Consider the following 17,061-nt stretch of genomic DNA (forward strand, 5'->3'; position numbering starts at 1 on the left):
ATTTCTCACAATTTCTTCTAATGTAATTATACCATAAACAAAATGGATATCTTAATGTGATACATCATCCCACATCAAATTTAAATGTAATTGTGAAAACCTATATAAGGATTAAGTCAATCATTACTAGATCATGTACATTTAGTTTTAGAGCAAAATCTTGTTGGGACTTGATTGTGATTGTAATGTGTGACTTTGAGCGATTGGATTATGATATCCCATCTTACTTTAGATTTTGAATATGATTGTGAATACCTATATAAGGGTTTAACTCAATCACTACAAGCAACTTGTATTATGCTTTTTAAGAGCAGTGTAATTTTGGCTCAAAACGTTGTTAGATTAATGATGGTTGGATTCAAATTGTTACACTTAATCAAAAGTATATTTATCGAAAGTAAACAAATGAAATCATGAATATCCATCCTATATATGCAACTGATGCATTGAAATTAGGTGTTCATGAATAATTTTGTTATATGCCAAACTTGGAACCCCTCAACCTTCAACAGCCAACCAATTTACTCCGTTACTGTAATCCTGGCCACCATGCATGTCTTTACAACTCTCTTCAAACGTGGTTGACTCATACATAAGTATGGGTTGCATGTAGAGCTGTCAATATGGGCTGGCCCGGCCCAAGCCCTTGTGGGTTGAAAAAATATGGGTTGGGCCTAGCCAGCCTATTTTTTACATGGACTATCAAAACCTCAACCCAACCCACCCTTTGCTAACCCATGGGTCGAGTTGGGCCAGCCCATTTTTTTTAAAAAAATTCATTTTTATAATTTTACTTAACAAATTTTTTATCAATAAAATTGTTCTATGATTTAATCCATAAATTGAATAATAAAAATATATTACAAATAAATAAATTACACCAAATATAAAAAAATAAATAAATTACATAAATAAAGTTTAAATCTTTAACACCAACTACTATCCCATAAATATAAGTATATAACTAAATAATAAAAACTTCAAGACTCATTTATATCTTCCTCAATCCTCATCTTCAAGCAAAACATTTAAATCTTTTTTAAATAGCAATGATGTCTCAAGGTCTGAATTATTATCAATTCATCATATAATATTCATTGTCATAAAAGAAAAAGAGATAATAAGTTTTAATCTAAATTAAAATTATTAATTTGATAAGTAAAGATTAAAAATATTAAAATATATAAAATAAGCAAATACCATTAGTAACTAAATTATTAATTTTATATAGTTAAATATATAAAATTATTAAATTAATTAAAATTATTTTTTTTGACCTATAGAGTTGACTCGCCCCAGCCCATCCCAGCCCACTGATTTGATGGGTTAGCCCATTTAAGTCCGATTCTAATATGGGTCAAATTTCTAAACTCAACCCACCTCATATTTAATAGAAAATAGGCCGACCCAATGAGCCAAGCCCATTTTGATAGGTCTAGCTGCATGTAACCATCTTGTTAGGATAATCTTGGCTATCGTTGGTCGTCAAAAACATTTGACTCATAACGCATAAATACGAGCTTGAACAAACTCCCATCATATCGTTCCCTCACAAAACCTTATCCCCAGTTTAATTTGTTTTCTTTTCAATTTATTATGGTAGAATTGCTCTTCATTTCCTTCAATTCCTTCTTACTACTGATTGATGTAAGTAAAGGAACAAATTGAATTAATCCAAACATTTTTTTTATTTCTTTTTGAACTAAGCTTTTCATTTTAGTTGCAATGCAATAATTATAACTGCTCATTTGTGTTTGGTAGTAATCTAGTAACAGTAGGATAAGTACGAACTATTATTGTAGATTATCGAATAATTATAGAGTAATTGCTTATTGGCAAATGCTAGCTGGTTCTCATAACATAGCACAAGACAATGAGCACATAATTCATTCATTTGTAATTAAGGCTCGCAAAGCTTTCTTCATCAAGTTGGGTAGACAGAAAATCCACTTTCCATGTCACATCCCAAGAGTTCGGTCTAGTCGAAGTAAGTCAGGCAGCTCGGCGTATAGCAGTTTAAGCGACCTAACAGTCTCAATGCTCGATTTTCAAAATTTAAGTTCACACGAAATTAGGTTAAAGTTTCGATACATGATATATGCATTAATAAGTAGGATTTATACTAGTTGTTAAAAATTGAAAAACTAAATCAAACTAATTAGATCAATTTGGTTTGAAGAGTGAAAATTTCTCAATTTGATCATTTTGAAACCAAACTGAATTAATATTTTGGTTTCAATTTGGTTTGGTAAAATTTTAAACCAATTCAAATTAAAAATAAATAATATAATAATATTTATATAAATATAAATGTTATATTGATAGTTTATTTGTCTTAGATATCCTATTTAATTTTTTAAGGTAAATTTATTACATTTTTAATTATATTTCTTCTTTGTCGACTTAATTGATTTTAATTTAAACTTAGTTTTTTTTTTTAAATTTATATCACATCCTTTAATTTATTAGGACCCAATTGGTTTTCATGTTGGTCTACTTATGCTTATTTCTGTGACACATCACCGAAAAAAAAAATTCAAATTTGGATTTTAGTATCCAATTGAGTTTTCAACCCATAAAAAATACCTTTTTAAAGGGGCATTTTTAAAAATAACCCTTAAAGATAAGATGTTTTCAAAAATAACCTTTTATAATTTTAACTATTTTTAATCAAGTTGGACAAAATTACCCATAATGAAATTACACGCTATAATGTTACACACCATGATTAAGTTGTTAAACGTCATGTGCAAAAACATATGGCACGCCATGGTTAAGTTGTTACACACATTACGTACAGAAACATGTAACACATCACGTACAAAAACATGTGACACGCCATGGTTAGATTGTTACACACCATGTATAGAAACATGTGACACATCATGTACAAAAATATGTGACCATGGTTAGGTTGTTACACGTCATGTTGAAAAAAATACTGTTGTTACACGTCATGGTTAAAAAAGGTTGTTACACACCATGTTGAAAAAAAAATACTGTTGTTACACGCCATGTTAAAAAAATATTATTGTTATATGCCATATTAAAAAACATTTTGTTACACTTTAATGTCTAAAATGTTGTTGTTACTTACGAACCAAAACTTCAAATCCTCTCAACTCTCTTCATTTTTTTTTTGTTTTTTTGACCATTTGGCTTCGATTAAAGTGTTTTTAACATATTTTCATAAATTAAAACATAAATTTTCTTATCTAAAACACCTATTTCAACTAAAAATAAAAACAAATTCTTTTGAAAACCTAGGTTTATAAATTTCAATTTTTTGAGTTTATTGGTGTTTAGATCCCGAATTGATTCAATTAAAAGCTATTTCAAACATCTGTGATCATTTCTACCATTTTAGCTTTACCTAAAATACCTAAAAATCAAAATTTTCAAATAGCCACCCACCCAAACACATCAAAACTATTGCTTGGTGTCTTGAAAGCGTAAGAAAGAGATATTTGAAAATGCAGGAAAGAGAAATCAGAAGCATAGCAGACGAATCCAGAAGAGAGAAATCGATAAAATTTGAAAGACTAGGATAGTGAAAGAGAAATAAAAAATACAAATGGAGAGAAATTGTGATGAATGGTTTAATTTATTTGAAATAGTTTCAAGGGTATTTTTGTCAAATTATGGCTAAATATGGCTAAAAACAGTTAAATTTATTTTGATAGTTATTTTTAAAATGTCCTTATCAAAAAAGACTATTCCTCATAATTTCCTCCTTTTTTTGAATATCTTGATATTTACCACCTGATCCCAATCTTGAAGGAAAAAAAATATCTTGATATTTAAGTTACAAAGTTACTTATTTAAAACGTTTATATATATCTAATACAAATAATAAGTACATTGTAATGTTTGTAATGTGAATATATGAATTTGTCATAGTATTCGTGAATTTGATATAGGCATAATACTCAAAAAAGTCTCCAAACTATTTAAATTTTTTTAAAAAAAATTATTTTTTATTATATTCAATAAGTTCATGTATTTTTATTTTAAATCAAATAAGTTATTAATGATTAATTAATTATTATTAATTAAAATATCATATGATATTGACATGACACTAATGCGAAAGATAAAAAAATACTATATGATAATGACATCATGTTATATCAATATGTTATATCATCATTTATTATTACATGTTAGTATGTCATATCAACATTACATTACATAAAATGATAAACGATAATTTGACTAAGTTAATCATTAGTTATAATTTCTTATTTTGTCCAAACCTGTTTCTTGCTAAGAATCCATGGTGCCTTTTCTTTTTGGCAATTTTGCTTTTATTATTAAGATTTTGTTTTATCGGAGAGATATAAGAAACAACACAAAAAAACTTGAGACAATGGTTAAAGGGAAACCCGGAAGAGATAAAAGAGAACAAGGAAAAGGAAGAGAAGGGAGAGAAAGTTAGAAGAAAATAAAAGATTTTGATTTTTCATTTATTAAATAATAAAATTTTAATATATTTATATTTAAGTATTTAATGTATTAATTGATAAATAATTTTTCTATTTAAAGAATAAATTCGAATCTCTTTTTTTAATTTAAAAAAAAAGTTTAATATATTTACTATTAAGTCTTTAAAAATATTTAATTTTTCTTATTAATGAGCTGACATATTTTGAGAAAATGTGTATAAAGCTGTCCAATTGACAGCAGCCCAACACAATCAGCCTTCCGAACTCAACAACTGATGATAAATGGAAGGACCATGCATTTATAACTCTACCTGTATTCTACTTACCTGGACGGCTCAACGGGTGATCATTAAGGCCCATGGCCTAGGTAAGCGGCCTCCATTGCACTTAGGAGGGGCGCTTGCCTAAGGTCTCCCCAAGTGGGAGAGACTACGTCATAATTTGTGGTAGTGGGGCCTGCGTTCGCGCGGCCCCTGTTAAAAAAAAAGAAAAAGACTCTACCTGTGAGCTGCCGTTGTATCCAAAGCAAATTCGATTATTTCGTATGTCTGTGCCCCACACGCATCCAATTCTCAACCACTTTTCCAGCTCCTTTAAGAGATAACGACATGCATCGTTGACCCAGTAGTTTTCTCCCTCCCCAATGTACTCACACATTTACCTATAATTAGATCTGAAAATTTTTGGTTTTATTTCTCAATTATATCATATAAATATAAAATATTAATAAATATATAAATAAATATAAATATAATATAATTAATTAAACTTATCATAATATAAAATATCTATCTATGTCTTAATTGTATCAATACGATTAATACACGATTATTTTAAAATTTAAAAATTCTTAAAATTGTATCTCATATTGTTTTATATAAAACTATCAAATTTATATATAATATAACAATATTTTAGAATTTGTATGGATACTACAAAGGATACTTAAGCTTTTTTATCTCAAAAGAAAAAATAAAGGAAAAAAAGAAAGTAGAGAAAAAAAAGTAACAAAATTAAAAATTAAAAATAAAAGAGAGAGAAAGGTAAGAAAGAACAAGAATTGAAAAAAAGAGCAACAAAACAACAAAACAAAGTTTTGGTTTTTCAACTCTTCTTAATTTTCCTATTCTCCTTTATTCTTTATTTTTTAATTTTTTCCTTTAAAATATCTTCAAATAAAAATAATATAATTTAGAATGATTTTGAGGGAACAAAAGCCATTATTAAGCTCTATATTTAGTCAATGAATTTAATTTTTGAAAAATTGATCAAAAATATTTTGAGCTCTTTTAAAGAAAAAAAGGATTAAGGAAGAACAATATCGTCATTAAAGGGGGAATAAAAGTAAAATGAAAATCTGAATTTCTACTACTATTCTTATTTGTTTCTCATGTTTCATTTTCAGTTCTCTATGTTTCCTTACTTTAAGATAATTTCTTTTTAAAAAAATCAAATAATGAAGTTTGATATTTTATTTGTAATCATAAAGCCCAAACCTGCTTTTGGCTTTGGCACCAAGCATAAAAAAAAAATGATGAACAAATTTGCATCTTTTAAAATTAAAAAAATAATATATGTTTTGAATTTTAATAGATTTTTAAAAAAATCAGACTTTTTTATTATTTTCCTTTGTTTCATCCATTTTCCATTTTTTACCGTTTTCCCCAAATATTTTCAAACAAATACTTTCACTAAAAAATTTATGATTTAAGATTATTTTTGAAAAAAAAAAGCTAGCAAGCATACATATTTGATCAAAACTTATAAATATTATAATATATTTATAACATATAATAAAATTCAATATCAATAAATCTTCATTATAAAAATATTAGTATTTATATGAATTAATAAACTAATGTTAATCATGTACTAAACGTACAACTAACACATGAACACAATTAAATAAATGAATCACAAAATTTACGAGTATACGATAATATAATTAATTAATCACATCTTAAAAAAGTTAAGCGAGTATGATGAAGTTTAGATTTGAAACACGATTATTTTAAATTTAAATCTATTTAAATTCGTGTCGTGCTAATGTATCTTATACCAAATTGTCAGGTTTATGTACAAATATTATATTGATTTTAAGGTTTAGGATTTTTAAGGATACTATAAAGTATACTTTAGTTTTTTTATTTCAAAAGGAAAGATAAGGAAAAAAAGAAAGAAGAGAAAAAAAATTTGAAAAAAGGCAACAAAATAAAATAAAATAAGGAAAAAAAGAAAAAAACTAAAAAAAGGCAACAAAACAATTAAAAACGTTTTGGTTTTTCGACTTTTCTTACTCTCCTCTATTCTTTATTCTTTATATTTTTTTCTTTTGCAATATCTTCAAATAAAACTAATATAACTTAGATTAATTTTGAGAAAAGAACATTTTTAAGTATATAAATTTAGTCAAGCATTTGTTTTTAAAAAATTTAATCAAAAATATTTTGAGTTCTTTTGAATAAAAAAAAAAGGAAGAAGGAAGATTAATATATTTACTAAAAGGGGAATAAAAGTAAAATAAAAGTCTGAATTTCTACTATTCTTCTTTTTTTCTCATGTTCCATTTTCACTTCTTTATGTTTCCTTCCTTTAAGATAATTTCTTTTAAAAATATAATTTTAAAAAACTTTTTTTAAAAATCAAACAGTAAAATTTGATGAACAAATTGGACCTCTTTATTATTTTCCTTTGTTTCCTCCATTTTCTAGTTTTTACCCATTTTCCTAAATATTTTCAAACAAATACTTTCACAAAAGAAACAAACATATTTGATCTAAATGTTTGGATTTTTAATGTGACTAAAATGTTTTAATTTTTTTTTTTGTAAAAGAAACAAAATGAGAAAGGAGGAAGAAAAAAGAATAAAATCATTAAAAAAATGAAACTTTTACACCATCATTTTTTTTTGCTTCATTAATTCTTATTTTTTACTAAATAATTTCTTGAAAAATATCGAATATAAAAATTTCTCAATTTATATTTTTAATATAACAAAAATGAACATGTATTAATGCATGCAAAAAATAAAAATACTGTAAAATATAAATTTACAACAATTATCTATGAAATCTATTCAATGAAATTTAACCTTACAGTAAAGCACGGATAATCAGCTAATTTCTTGTAAAATCTTACATGTTTGATTCAATTGGTAGATGGTTTGCTCCATATTGTTAATTTAGGTTTTCTGATGGATTTTGGGGAAAAAAATTGAAACTAAAATTTTTGAGTTGGAGTCCTAAAAACACATGTAAATTATTATTGAAAAATACATACATTTTATTATTAGACCCAATATTCAAGTGCAAGGAGATTTGGGTTTAGGGTATTCGCAGTAGTTTAGTGCATGCCATCCCATCTTCATATTCTTCATATACCCTGATACTATTTTTTTTCTATTGTTCATACCCTAAACCCGACAAAACATAAGACTGGATGCGTATACACTTCAATCGTGTTGAAGTTCGGACCAACACTTGGTCATAAAATCTTTGACCTGCAGAATTAACTGAGAAGCCTCGGGCAATTCTGGAAATAGGTAAAATGCGTGGATCATGTGGGGATACTCCAAAAACGTCGCTTTTTTACCGGATTTTCTCAACCACTCATAGTACCTCTTCTGCCAATCCTTCAATGGGTCAAATCCACCCACTACCACCATCGCTTCCGGAAAATCCAAGCCCGATATATCCTCTGCGTTGGGTCCGCTCACATTCGCCGCTCCATGATCTCGGTCCGACCCATTGGGCAAGAACGCCTTCCAGCACCAGTCTGTTCTTGGCACAGACACCAGCAACGACCCAACTAGCTGCTCCTCCGCCTCCGTTCTCTCCTCTCCTCCGAAAAATGGCTGTATGGAAACTACCCCCATCACCTTCAATGTCTGAAACCCAGTCTGGCAAGCCCGGACAGCCACGTGGTGAGCCAGGTTGGCACCTGCACTGTCTCCGGCTAAGAAACACCGTGACAGGTCAGCGTTTTCAGGTAAGATAGTGGCGCGGTTCTCATCTAGGAACTTTAGAACGTCAAATCCGTCGTCGTATTGAGAAGGGTAGATGTGTTCAGGAGCGAGACGGTAATTGACGGAGATAACGAAAGCAGGAAGCTTGCGGGCGAACCTACGACAAACGGCGTCGTATGCGTGGGTGGCGGGACTGAGGCAGATGAAGCCGCCTCCATGAAAGAAAATGACGACGGGAAGGAGGAGATCGGAGGGGAGGGAGGGAGTGAAGAGGCGAAACCAGAGATTGCGGGTGGCATCGAGGGTGGTGTCAGAGGAGGAGACAGAGTTGGTGGGTTTGGGGTTAGGGGCGGCCTGGAGGTCGAGGAAGCGGAGGAGGCGGCGGTTGATGGTGCCATTGGGGCGGCAGGCGGCATCATTGAGGGTGGAGATTAGGGAGATGGAGATCCTAGTTCTCCAAGGGAGGGATGGTTTGGTGCGTTGATTAGTCATGTTTTGACGGACTTTACGGAATTGGTTGAACGAAAATACTTTATACTCCTCTAACTAGTGTAATTAATAAATGCTACCTGGGGCGGTAAGAGTTGGACCACATACCTAGACAGAGCAATTTTTTTTTTTTGGAACGGAAATTTTTATTAATTTCTAAACATTCTTGGGAAACAAACCCTCAATACATCATTGAACACCATTGAACTGATTTCTAAAGGTGGTACATCAAACAAAATGAAGTGACTATCTAAATTAAAATCAATGTTGGCCATACCATCAGTTACCATATTTCGTTTTCGATAAATATGATAAATTTTTACCTCCCAGTCGAGTTGCAACAGTCCATGAATAGCGTTTAGTAAATCAGAATTCGCACATGGATGCGATTCACTAGAGGTAATTGCCTGAACCACAATTTTATTATCCACCTGTAGCCATATCCTTCGAAATCCTTTCTCCTTTGCTATACGAAGGCTATGTAAGACTCCCCATAACTTGGCCCTCAACACTTCCCCAATTTTGCAGTAAAGCCACTTAACCAATATCAGTTGTAGTCCCGTAAAACACCACCTACAGCAGCCAAGTTTGTATTACGACGTAATGCACCACAGTGTTTACTGCCACCCAACCTTGTGGGGGGTTTTGCCATCCAACCAGCATTTCTCTTTTATATCCATTCGGCCTACTACGTGTGCAGGGAATTTGGACAGCATGATATGATGCAGCAGCTAAGCCTTTTATCATCGATAACTTCCTATCCATGGGTATCAACTTTCCTTCAAAAACTTTCACATTCCTCCACTTCCAAATATACCAGCAAGTAAAACCAAATAAAATAGCCCAGGGGATACCATCAACACAAACATTATAATTTTTTAGATTAGTTAATAGCAAATCTGACAGAAATAAATCAAAGAAGTTCCCATAGCCCATTTGTGACCCCAATTTCAACCATACCTCTTTTAAGTGTGGGCAATCTCTTAAGAGGTGTAATACTGATTCTTTTGATACTGAGCATAACACACAAGTAGCTGAAGATGGCATGTTCCTTCTCATTCGTTCTAGATTAGTCAATAACTTTCCATGAAAACATTGCACTAGGAAAGTGCGTATCCGTTGAGGGTCATCCCACTTCCACACAATAGCCCATGTTCTGCTTTGTTGTCCTATGTAATTTGGATAATCCTCCCGCAACACTTCATATGTTGACACAACAGTACAAACCCCTGAAGTTGATGGAGCCCAATATGGTGTATCTGGTTTGAAAGATAACGATGGACAAAGAAACATCAGAATCTTGTTCACTAACTCACTAGGTAGGCAGGTAGCTAGCTTCTCACAATTCCACTCACCAGTATCTAATAAGAATTCCCGAAAGCAACAATTCTCACTTGTTACAATATTAGGAGCATGGCCCTGTTCTAAAATAAGGATATCTTCCAACCAAATATCTTTCCAAAAGCGGATCGAGAGACCATCACCTATAACCCATCGTAAATTATTGTTGAAGACATTCCACAGTTTACTCAGTGCATCCAAGTATGCGATACTCTATGACAATTGATTGCGCTAGACCATTGATCAATATTGAAGTCATACTTTCCACTAATAATACTAACCCATAGGGACTTAGGATGAGTCATTAGTTGCCATAACAATGTCATCAAGAAGGCATTGTTCATCACGTAGCCTTTTCACACCCAAACCTCCTTCCTCCTTAGGTCTGCATATTTGATTCCACTTAATTAAGTGAATGCGTTTATGATCAGCATCACCACCCCAAAGATAATTTCGACAGTAATGTTCCATTCGTTTACAGAAATCTAGGGGAATCGAAACTGTTTGCATTACATAATATGGAATAGTAGATAGTATAAATTTAACTAACATAAGTCTACCAGCAAAGGATAGCGAAGAGGCTTTCCAACTACTCAGTTTACTTCTAACTTTATCCTCCAAAAATTTAAAGGATGTGATTTCTTTCCTACCTTGAAATAATGGGACACTAAGGTAAGTGCCTAAATTCGTAGAATAAGAAAAGCTTGATATGTTCCTGAGATTCTCAATACATTCCTTAGAAACATTTGCTGAGCAGTAAAAGAAAGATTTATGAACATTTACCTGCTCCCCTGAGCAAGCACAAAAATCGCCCAATACTCCGTTAATAATCTCCATTTGATCTACTGATGCTTCAGCAAATAAGATGAGGTCATCTGCGAAGAAAAGATGAGAGATAGGAAGGCAACGACGATCCAATTTAATTGGTTTCCACAATCCCTACTCCACTGCAATATTAATAGCATGTGATAACCTTTCAATACATAAGACAAACAGATAAGGGGAGAGTGGGTCACCTTGTCTCACGCCTCTAGATGGTGAAAAGGATTCTGATGCCATACCATTCCAAAAGATTTGACACTCGGAACACTTCCAGCTTTGAATTAACACATCAATAATCTAGCTAGGATATGTGCCTCGAGTAGTGTGTCATGTATGAATTCCCAGCAAAGTCTATTATAGGCCTTTTCTAAATCAGTCTTCAACATATTCCACCCCACCCTACATTTCTTCTTTCTAAATGAGTGCATGACTTCTTGAGTCACTATCACATTATCGATGATTGCTCGCTCCAGAATGAAACTAGATTGGGTTTCTGCTACTAGTGTAGACATATATGGTTTCAATCTGTTCGTTATTACCTTTATTAATACCTTGAATATGACAGGAAGTAGACCGATGGGTCTGTACTGTGAGATATATTCTGGAGACGCTGCTTTTGGAATTAAGACAATGAGAGACTTACATAGTTCATTACCTATCTTGCCACCTGAAAATGCTGTCTGAACGTACTTGACCACGCTCAAACCCACCACATCCCACTGACTCTGGAAAAACAAGGCGTGTATCTTATCAATACCAGGGCTTTTCATTGGCTTCATGGCAAATAAGGCCTCATGAACTTCTTTGTCACCAACCGGCATGGTCAACCTATCATAATCTGTCCTGTTCAGCATAGGGAACTTACCTCTAATGGGATATGCTGGTAATGTTTTTGTCTCCTTATAATACAGCTTCCTAAAGAAATCAACAGCATGTAATCTAACTTCTTCTTGATCTTCTAACCATGTACCATCCATATTTCGCAGATGCAGAATCTTTGCCTTGGTTCTTCTTTTAACTGCCCAGAGGTGGAAATATTAAGTATTTCTGTCACCCAGTGTAAGCTAGTCAGATAGAGCAATCTTTATATCTTACTTTATTAACTCATTTAATAAAATTAAATAATTATTATATATTTTAATTTATTATAAAAATAAAATTAAAAAGTCATTATGTAAATTAGTTTATGAAATAAAATAAATTCACTATTATAATCCATTTTAATATTTGATTGATAAAAATAATTTTAGAATAAAAAAGTTAATAAAAATATTACTTTTTATTATATTTGAATTTTAATTTCAAATATATATTTTTTATAATTTATAAAAAATAATAAAAAATTATATTTTAAACTTTTAATATAATATTAATTTTAATTTTATTTTATTGTGTTCTTTTATATCATAGATTTCACATTAATAAAAAATAGATGAGTTTTGAGTATATAATCATAAGTCTTTTACCAACTATTAAATATATCTTTTGAACTAAAAATAAAAATCTATAATTTTTAAACTTACTTAAAAATGAGTAAATTATAAAGAAAGCTTTTTCAAAACGAGTTCGAAGCTACTATATCCATATAGCACCGGTTGTTAATCAAAGAAACTAGTGCACCTGAGGAAACGCCCACCCTTATGTTTAGTGAGGCAAATTTATATAATATTAATAAATACATATAAAACTTACACAAAATATAAATACAAATTAAATTTGTTATTGTGTAAAGATAACATATTAAATTGTTCTATACCGATTTTGCATGATCAGATCTATAATTATATTTTTCTTTATACATGTAATCCAAACAATTATTTATTCAATAAACCTTTTAAACTTTGATAATATTTTTTCTTTTTTAGTATTCATTAGTTATTTCTCTATATATATCAATTTATTTTTATCAATATTTTTTAAATAGTAAATGAAATCTTTATCACAACCACAAACTCTAAAAAATATATATAAAAGGGTAATTACTTTGGCAAATATCTTTGAGTTTTTGAAAGGAAAAAGTAATTAAATAAGCTTAAAAGTAAAAAATTTGATTAAAATCAAATTAATCAATTAAAGTCGATTAAGTGTAAAATTCGATTGATGTCGTTAAATTTTTATACAAAATTGATTAATGCAATTTTTTGATCAATTTAATCGATTATTCACTTTTACGGGATCATTGTCTCCGTTACTCCCTTTATGAATCTTTTCCAACAATAGTGTATAATTTTGTAAATAATGATGATACAATGTGAGCAACATGAGCTTCAATTGTGCACTCCAAAATGGCGTGTTCAGCAACGAAGTAAAATAAGTTCACATCAAAGTATTGGTAGGGGCAACTCAATTAGTTTAAAAGTTTAAAGTGAAATATTTAAATGAGACATTTTTTATAAAAATTAAAAAATTATTCAAATTTTATTCTTTTAGCTTTTGTGATGCAAAATTTATAATAAACTTTTATAATCAAATTCTTCTAATATTTCTTTTTCAATTGATAATATAACCAATCCATTTAATCTTTCTTGAGACATTGTTGATCTTAAATAAGATTTTATTAATTTTAGTTTTGAAAAACTTCTTTATTTTGAAACAATACTTACTGTTATTCTAAAAGCAATATATGCATTTGGAAAAGAATTGAGTCTTCTTATATGATTAAATATGCAATTGGACTGTTTTCTTCTATTTATATAATTTCTTTTAAAATTTTTAACTCTAAAAATAAATCTAAACTATCAATATCATAATAGTTGTTATATTTTAAGGAACATTCGAGATTAAAGCAATATTCTTTCAAACTATTGTCGTCTAATAACTTTAACCTTTTATCGTTAAATAGAAAATCAAAAATATTTTCATATATCTTAAATTGTTCAAAACTACTTTTGATTGAAAAAAATTGCTTGATCTAATATATATAAGAAGTAATCAATTCTAAATAATTCTTCAAGAGATTAAGTTATTTCATTATCAACATTCTCATCAAATTGTTTTTGTCTACGAATGATACGTATATCATGAAATTTATGTTTTATATTCATTTTAAATGCAATTTCTTTAGAAGATATCATAGTAGATGCAAATCCTTCTTCTTTATATTTGTCAAAAAACGAAAGAAAACCTTTTAATTGTTTTAAAGCAACATCAATACACATATCTTTTGATTGCAAATTTTTGCTAACAAAGTTAACAACAAACAATATATTATACCAAGTAGTCATACCCAACAAAAACTCAAAATTTTCAAGCTCATATATTGCTAAGCAATTACCTTCACTTTTAGTTTTAAGATCTTCACTAACTTCTGCTAATTTCAATAAAGCATCTCTTATTTGTGGAGCTTAAAATCTTATTGCTTTACGATTGTCTTAACGTTTTTGTGACCATAATTTAAGAGTTAGACTATATATATTGTCTTATAAAATTTTCCATCATTTGGTAGAAGAAGAAAATAATGAATATCTACATTGTACCAGTCAAAAAATGATATAGCTTTAGTGCGAGAATTTGTCATGTTACAAATACTAAATTTAGATTGTGACAACCACATAGTGTATAAAATGATCTAGGATTTAAGTCTAAAATTCTTTTTTGCACTCCCTGTTGCTTGCCTTTCATATTATCCATTATCATATCTCTGTCCTTTTAAATTATTAATATCAAGCCCAATATTTTTATTTCATCTACAATGGCATAAAAAAGACCTTTCCCAGTTATATCATCTACTTTTAAGAATTCAAAAAAATACTTCATAACTTTAATTAGACTTAATGAAATATTAACACATCGTAATATAAAAGACATTTGCTCTTAATGCCTTACTTCTAGAATGCAATCAAGTATTATTGAAAAATATTTTGCTTCTATGAGGTTTTTAATAATTTTATTTCTACTTTCACTTGCTAACAAATTTATCAAATTCATTTTGTACATTATGTCCAAGGTAATGAGTATGAATTTTATTGTCTTTAAAGCGTTGAATATATTCTTTCATCATTGGATCAAATTCTGCAATCATTTCAATTATACTTAAAAATTTCCATTACTTTCTTGATATATCTTTCATTTTTTTTCACGAAAAGTCAAATTATTTTTACTAAGAGTTTTTATTACAGCAAGAATTCTTGTTAATACTTTTTTTCAATGTTCTTCATCTCTTTTTATTTGTTATTTTTTATCAATTGTTCTTTTTCAATAATTTCATTTCTAAATCAATTCAATAACTCATATTAGTAATATGCTCATTACTCATTTCATGACTTTCGAGCTTAATGTTAAGGTTTCTCTAATCTCTGGTGACAACATTAGCTAGTTTACTTATACTATAAGCCTAATTAAACAATTTGCAATAAAAACAAAATACTCTATCTAAATCTTTTGAATAAACTAGCCATCTTCTTTATAATATATACCATAATAGTCTACAAGTATGTTAACAGCAAGAATAAATGAGTGAGTGTTGGCAATAGGAAACAGTATAAGATGTTAAGCCCAAAATTGAGATGTTCTCATATTGGGCTTGATAAAGCCCAAAAGCCGATGTGCACATGTTGGCATGGTTTTGAATTTATCTGTCAAAATACGTGAGCAGCCTTTGTACTAGGGCATTTTGTTTAACTTAGTTCTTTTACTTAAAATCGTAACAATTTAGTCATTTGATTTTAAAAATTACTTCAATCTAGTCTCTCTCCTTAATAGCATCGACATCTAATTTTGCCATTAAAGGGGATGACGTCAGCATTGACGTGACACAAATATGATAACATGACATGCCATATGACATCATCATAATGACGTGACAATACCACGTGGCACTAAATGATGATATGGCAATACTGATGTGGCACTAGCATGCTGACATGTTAATGCCACGTGATAGATCAAAAAAATTTTCAAAAAACATTTGTGCCACATCATAGGAACTAAATTGAAGAAACCTATATAATACATGAACTAAATTGAACAAAAATGAGATGTTGAAGGATTAAATTAAAAAAAATATATAAAAAAAATAAATATTTAAGTAGATAATCGATATACTTATTACTAAGCTAAATTTCAAGTGTAAAAGATTTATGGTGTTAAAAAATATATAAATATTTTATTACTTGATTATTTGATTTTAAAATATGTACGTTAATTTATTTTCTTTGCAAAAATTAAGTTTGAATTTTTATTCTATAAAAAAAATTCAAAAAAATTTCATACGTAAAGCCAAATTTAGATAAATAACTTACATTATATTAAAATAAAATAATATAAGAAGACGAAATAAATTTTTTCTCCTATTTATTATAGTATAAAATTTTAAAATTTATTTGACTTAGTTTTTAATTTGAACTGAACTTAAATTAGCAAAATAGGTTGATTTAGTTTTTTCTTTTAAAAAATGAAGAAGAGAGATATGGAGTTAGTGATGATTATAAAAATAATTTCTCGTTTTGATTTACTTACTTTGAGCATGACAAACCTCTTATTACATCCATAGAACTTGAGCTACTCTACCCTTTCAATTTTTATTTATTTTTTATGTTTTTATTTTGTTTAATATTTCAAGTTATATTTTTTAGGTTGAAATTTCCTATATTAAATATTGTATTTATGGTTGATAGAGTTAATTATAATTGAAATATTTGTACTATATTTTTTTGTATTTATAAATTTCTTGTAGGTCTAAATTAATAATTTAAATTTAAATTTAGTAGAATTTGATTGTGGTATTTAAACTTAAATAAAATCGTTTTATAAGAAACTTTGAATAAATTTAAATAAAAGATAAATTAAGTAAGAGTTGAATAATTCTCAAGGAATCGGTATTTGTAATTGTGAAAGTTGTAACTAAATCAACCTATTTTACGAATTTGAGATTAGCTCAAGTTAAAAACTAAGTTAAATAAATTTTAAAGTTTCATACTATTATAAATAGAAAAAAAAAATTTAGTCTTTTTATATTATTTTACTTCAATATAATATAAGTTATCCATCTAAATTTGACTT

At 29.1% G+C, this 17,061-nt stretch overlaps 1 protein-coding gene and 2 non-coding genes across 3 annotated transcripts; 2 read left to right on the forward strand and 1 right to left on the reverse strand.

Moving 5' to 3' along the window:
* Positions 1-4,763: 4,763 nt before the first annotated feature.
* On the forward strand, positions 4,764-4,922 carry LOC148764504 (U1 spliceosomal RNA). Its single transcript, XR_016024319.1, has one exon. It is a non-coding gene; the product is annotated as a U1 spliceosomal RNA (small nuclear RNA).
* A 2,748-nt stretch (positions 4,923-7,670) lies between these two features.
* LOC18612000 (putative carboxylesterase 18) lies at positions 7,671-8,933 on the reverse strand. The gene has a single exon (XM_007048549.3). The coding sequence runs from the start codon at positions 8,899-8,901 to the stop codon at positions 7,897-7,899; it is 1,005 nt and encodes a 334-aa protein (XP_007048611.3). The 5' UTR covers positions 8,902-8,933; the 3' UTR covers positions 7,671-7,896.
* Positions 8,934-16,471: 7,538 nt separating this feature from the next.
* On the forward strand, positions 16,472-16,564 carry LOC148764505 (small nucleolar RNA snoR8a). The gene has a single exon (XR_016024341.1). It is a non-coding gene; the product is annotated as a small nucleolar RNA snoR8a (small nucleolar RNA).
* The last annotated feature ends 497 nt before the right edge of the window (positions 16,565-17,061 follow it).

This window comes from Theobroma cacao, chromosome 1 (assembly GCF_053813885.1).
Source record: "Theobroma cacao isolate CCN51 chromosome 1, ASM5381388v1, whole genome shotgun sequence".
NCBI lineage: Eukaryota > Viridiplantae > Streptophyta > Magnoliopsida > Malvales > Malvaceae > Theobroma > Theobroma cacao.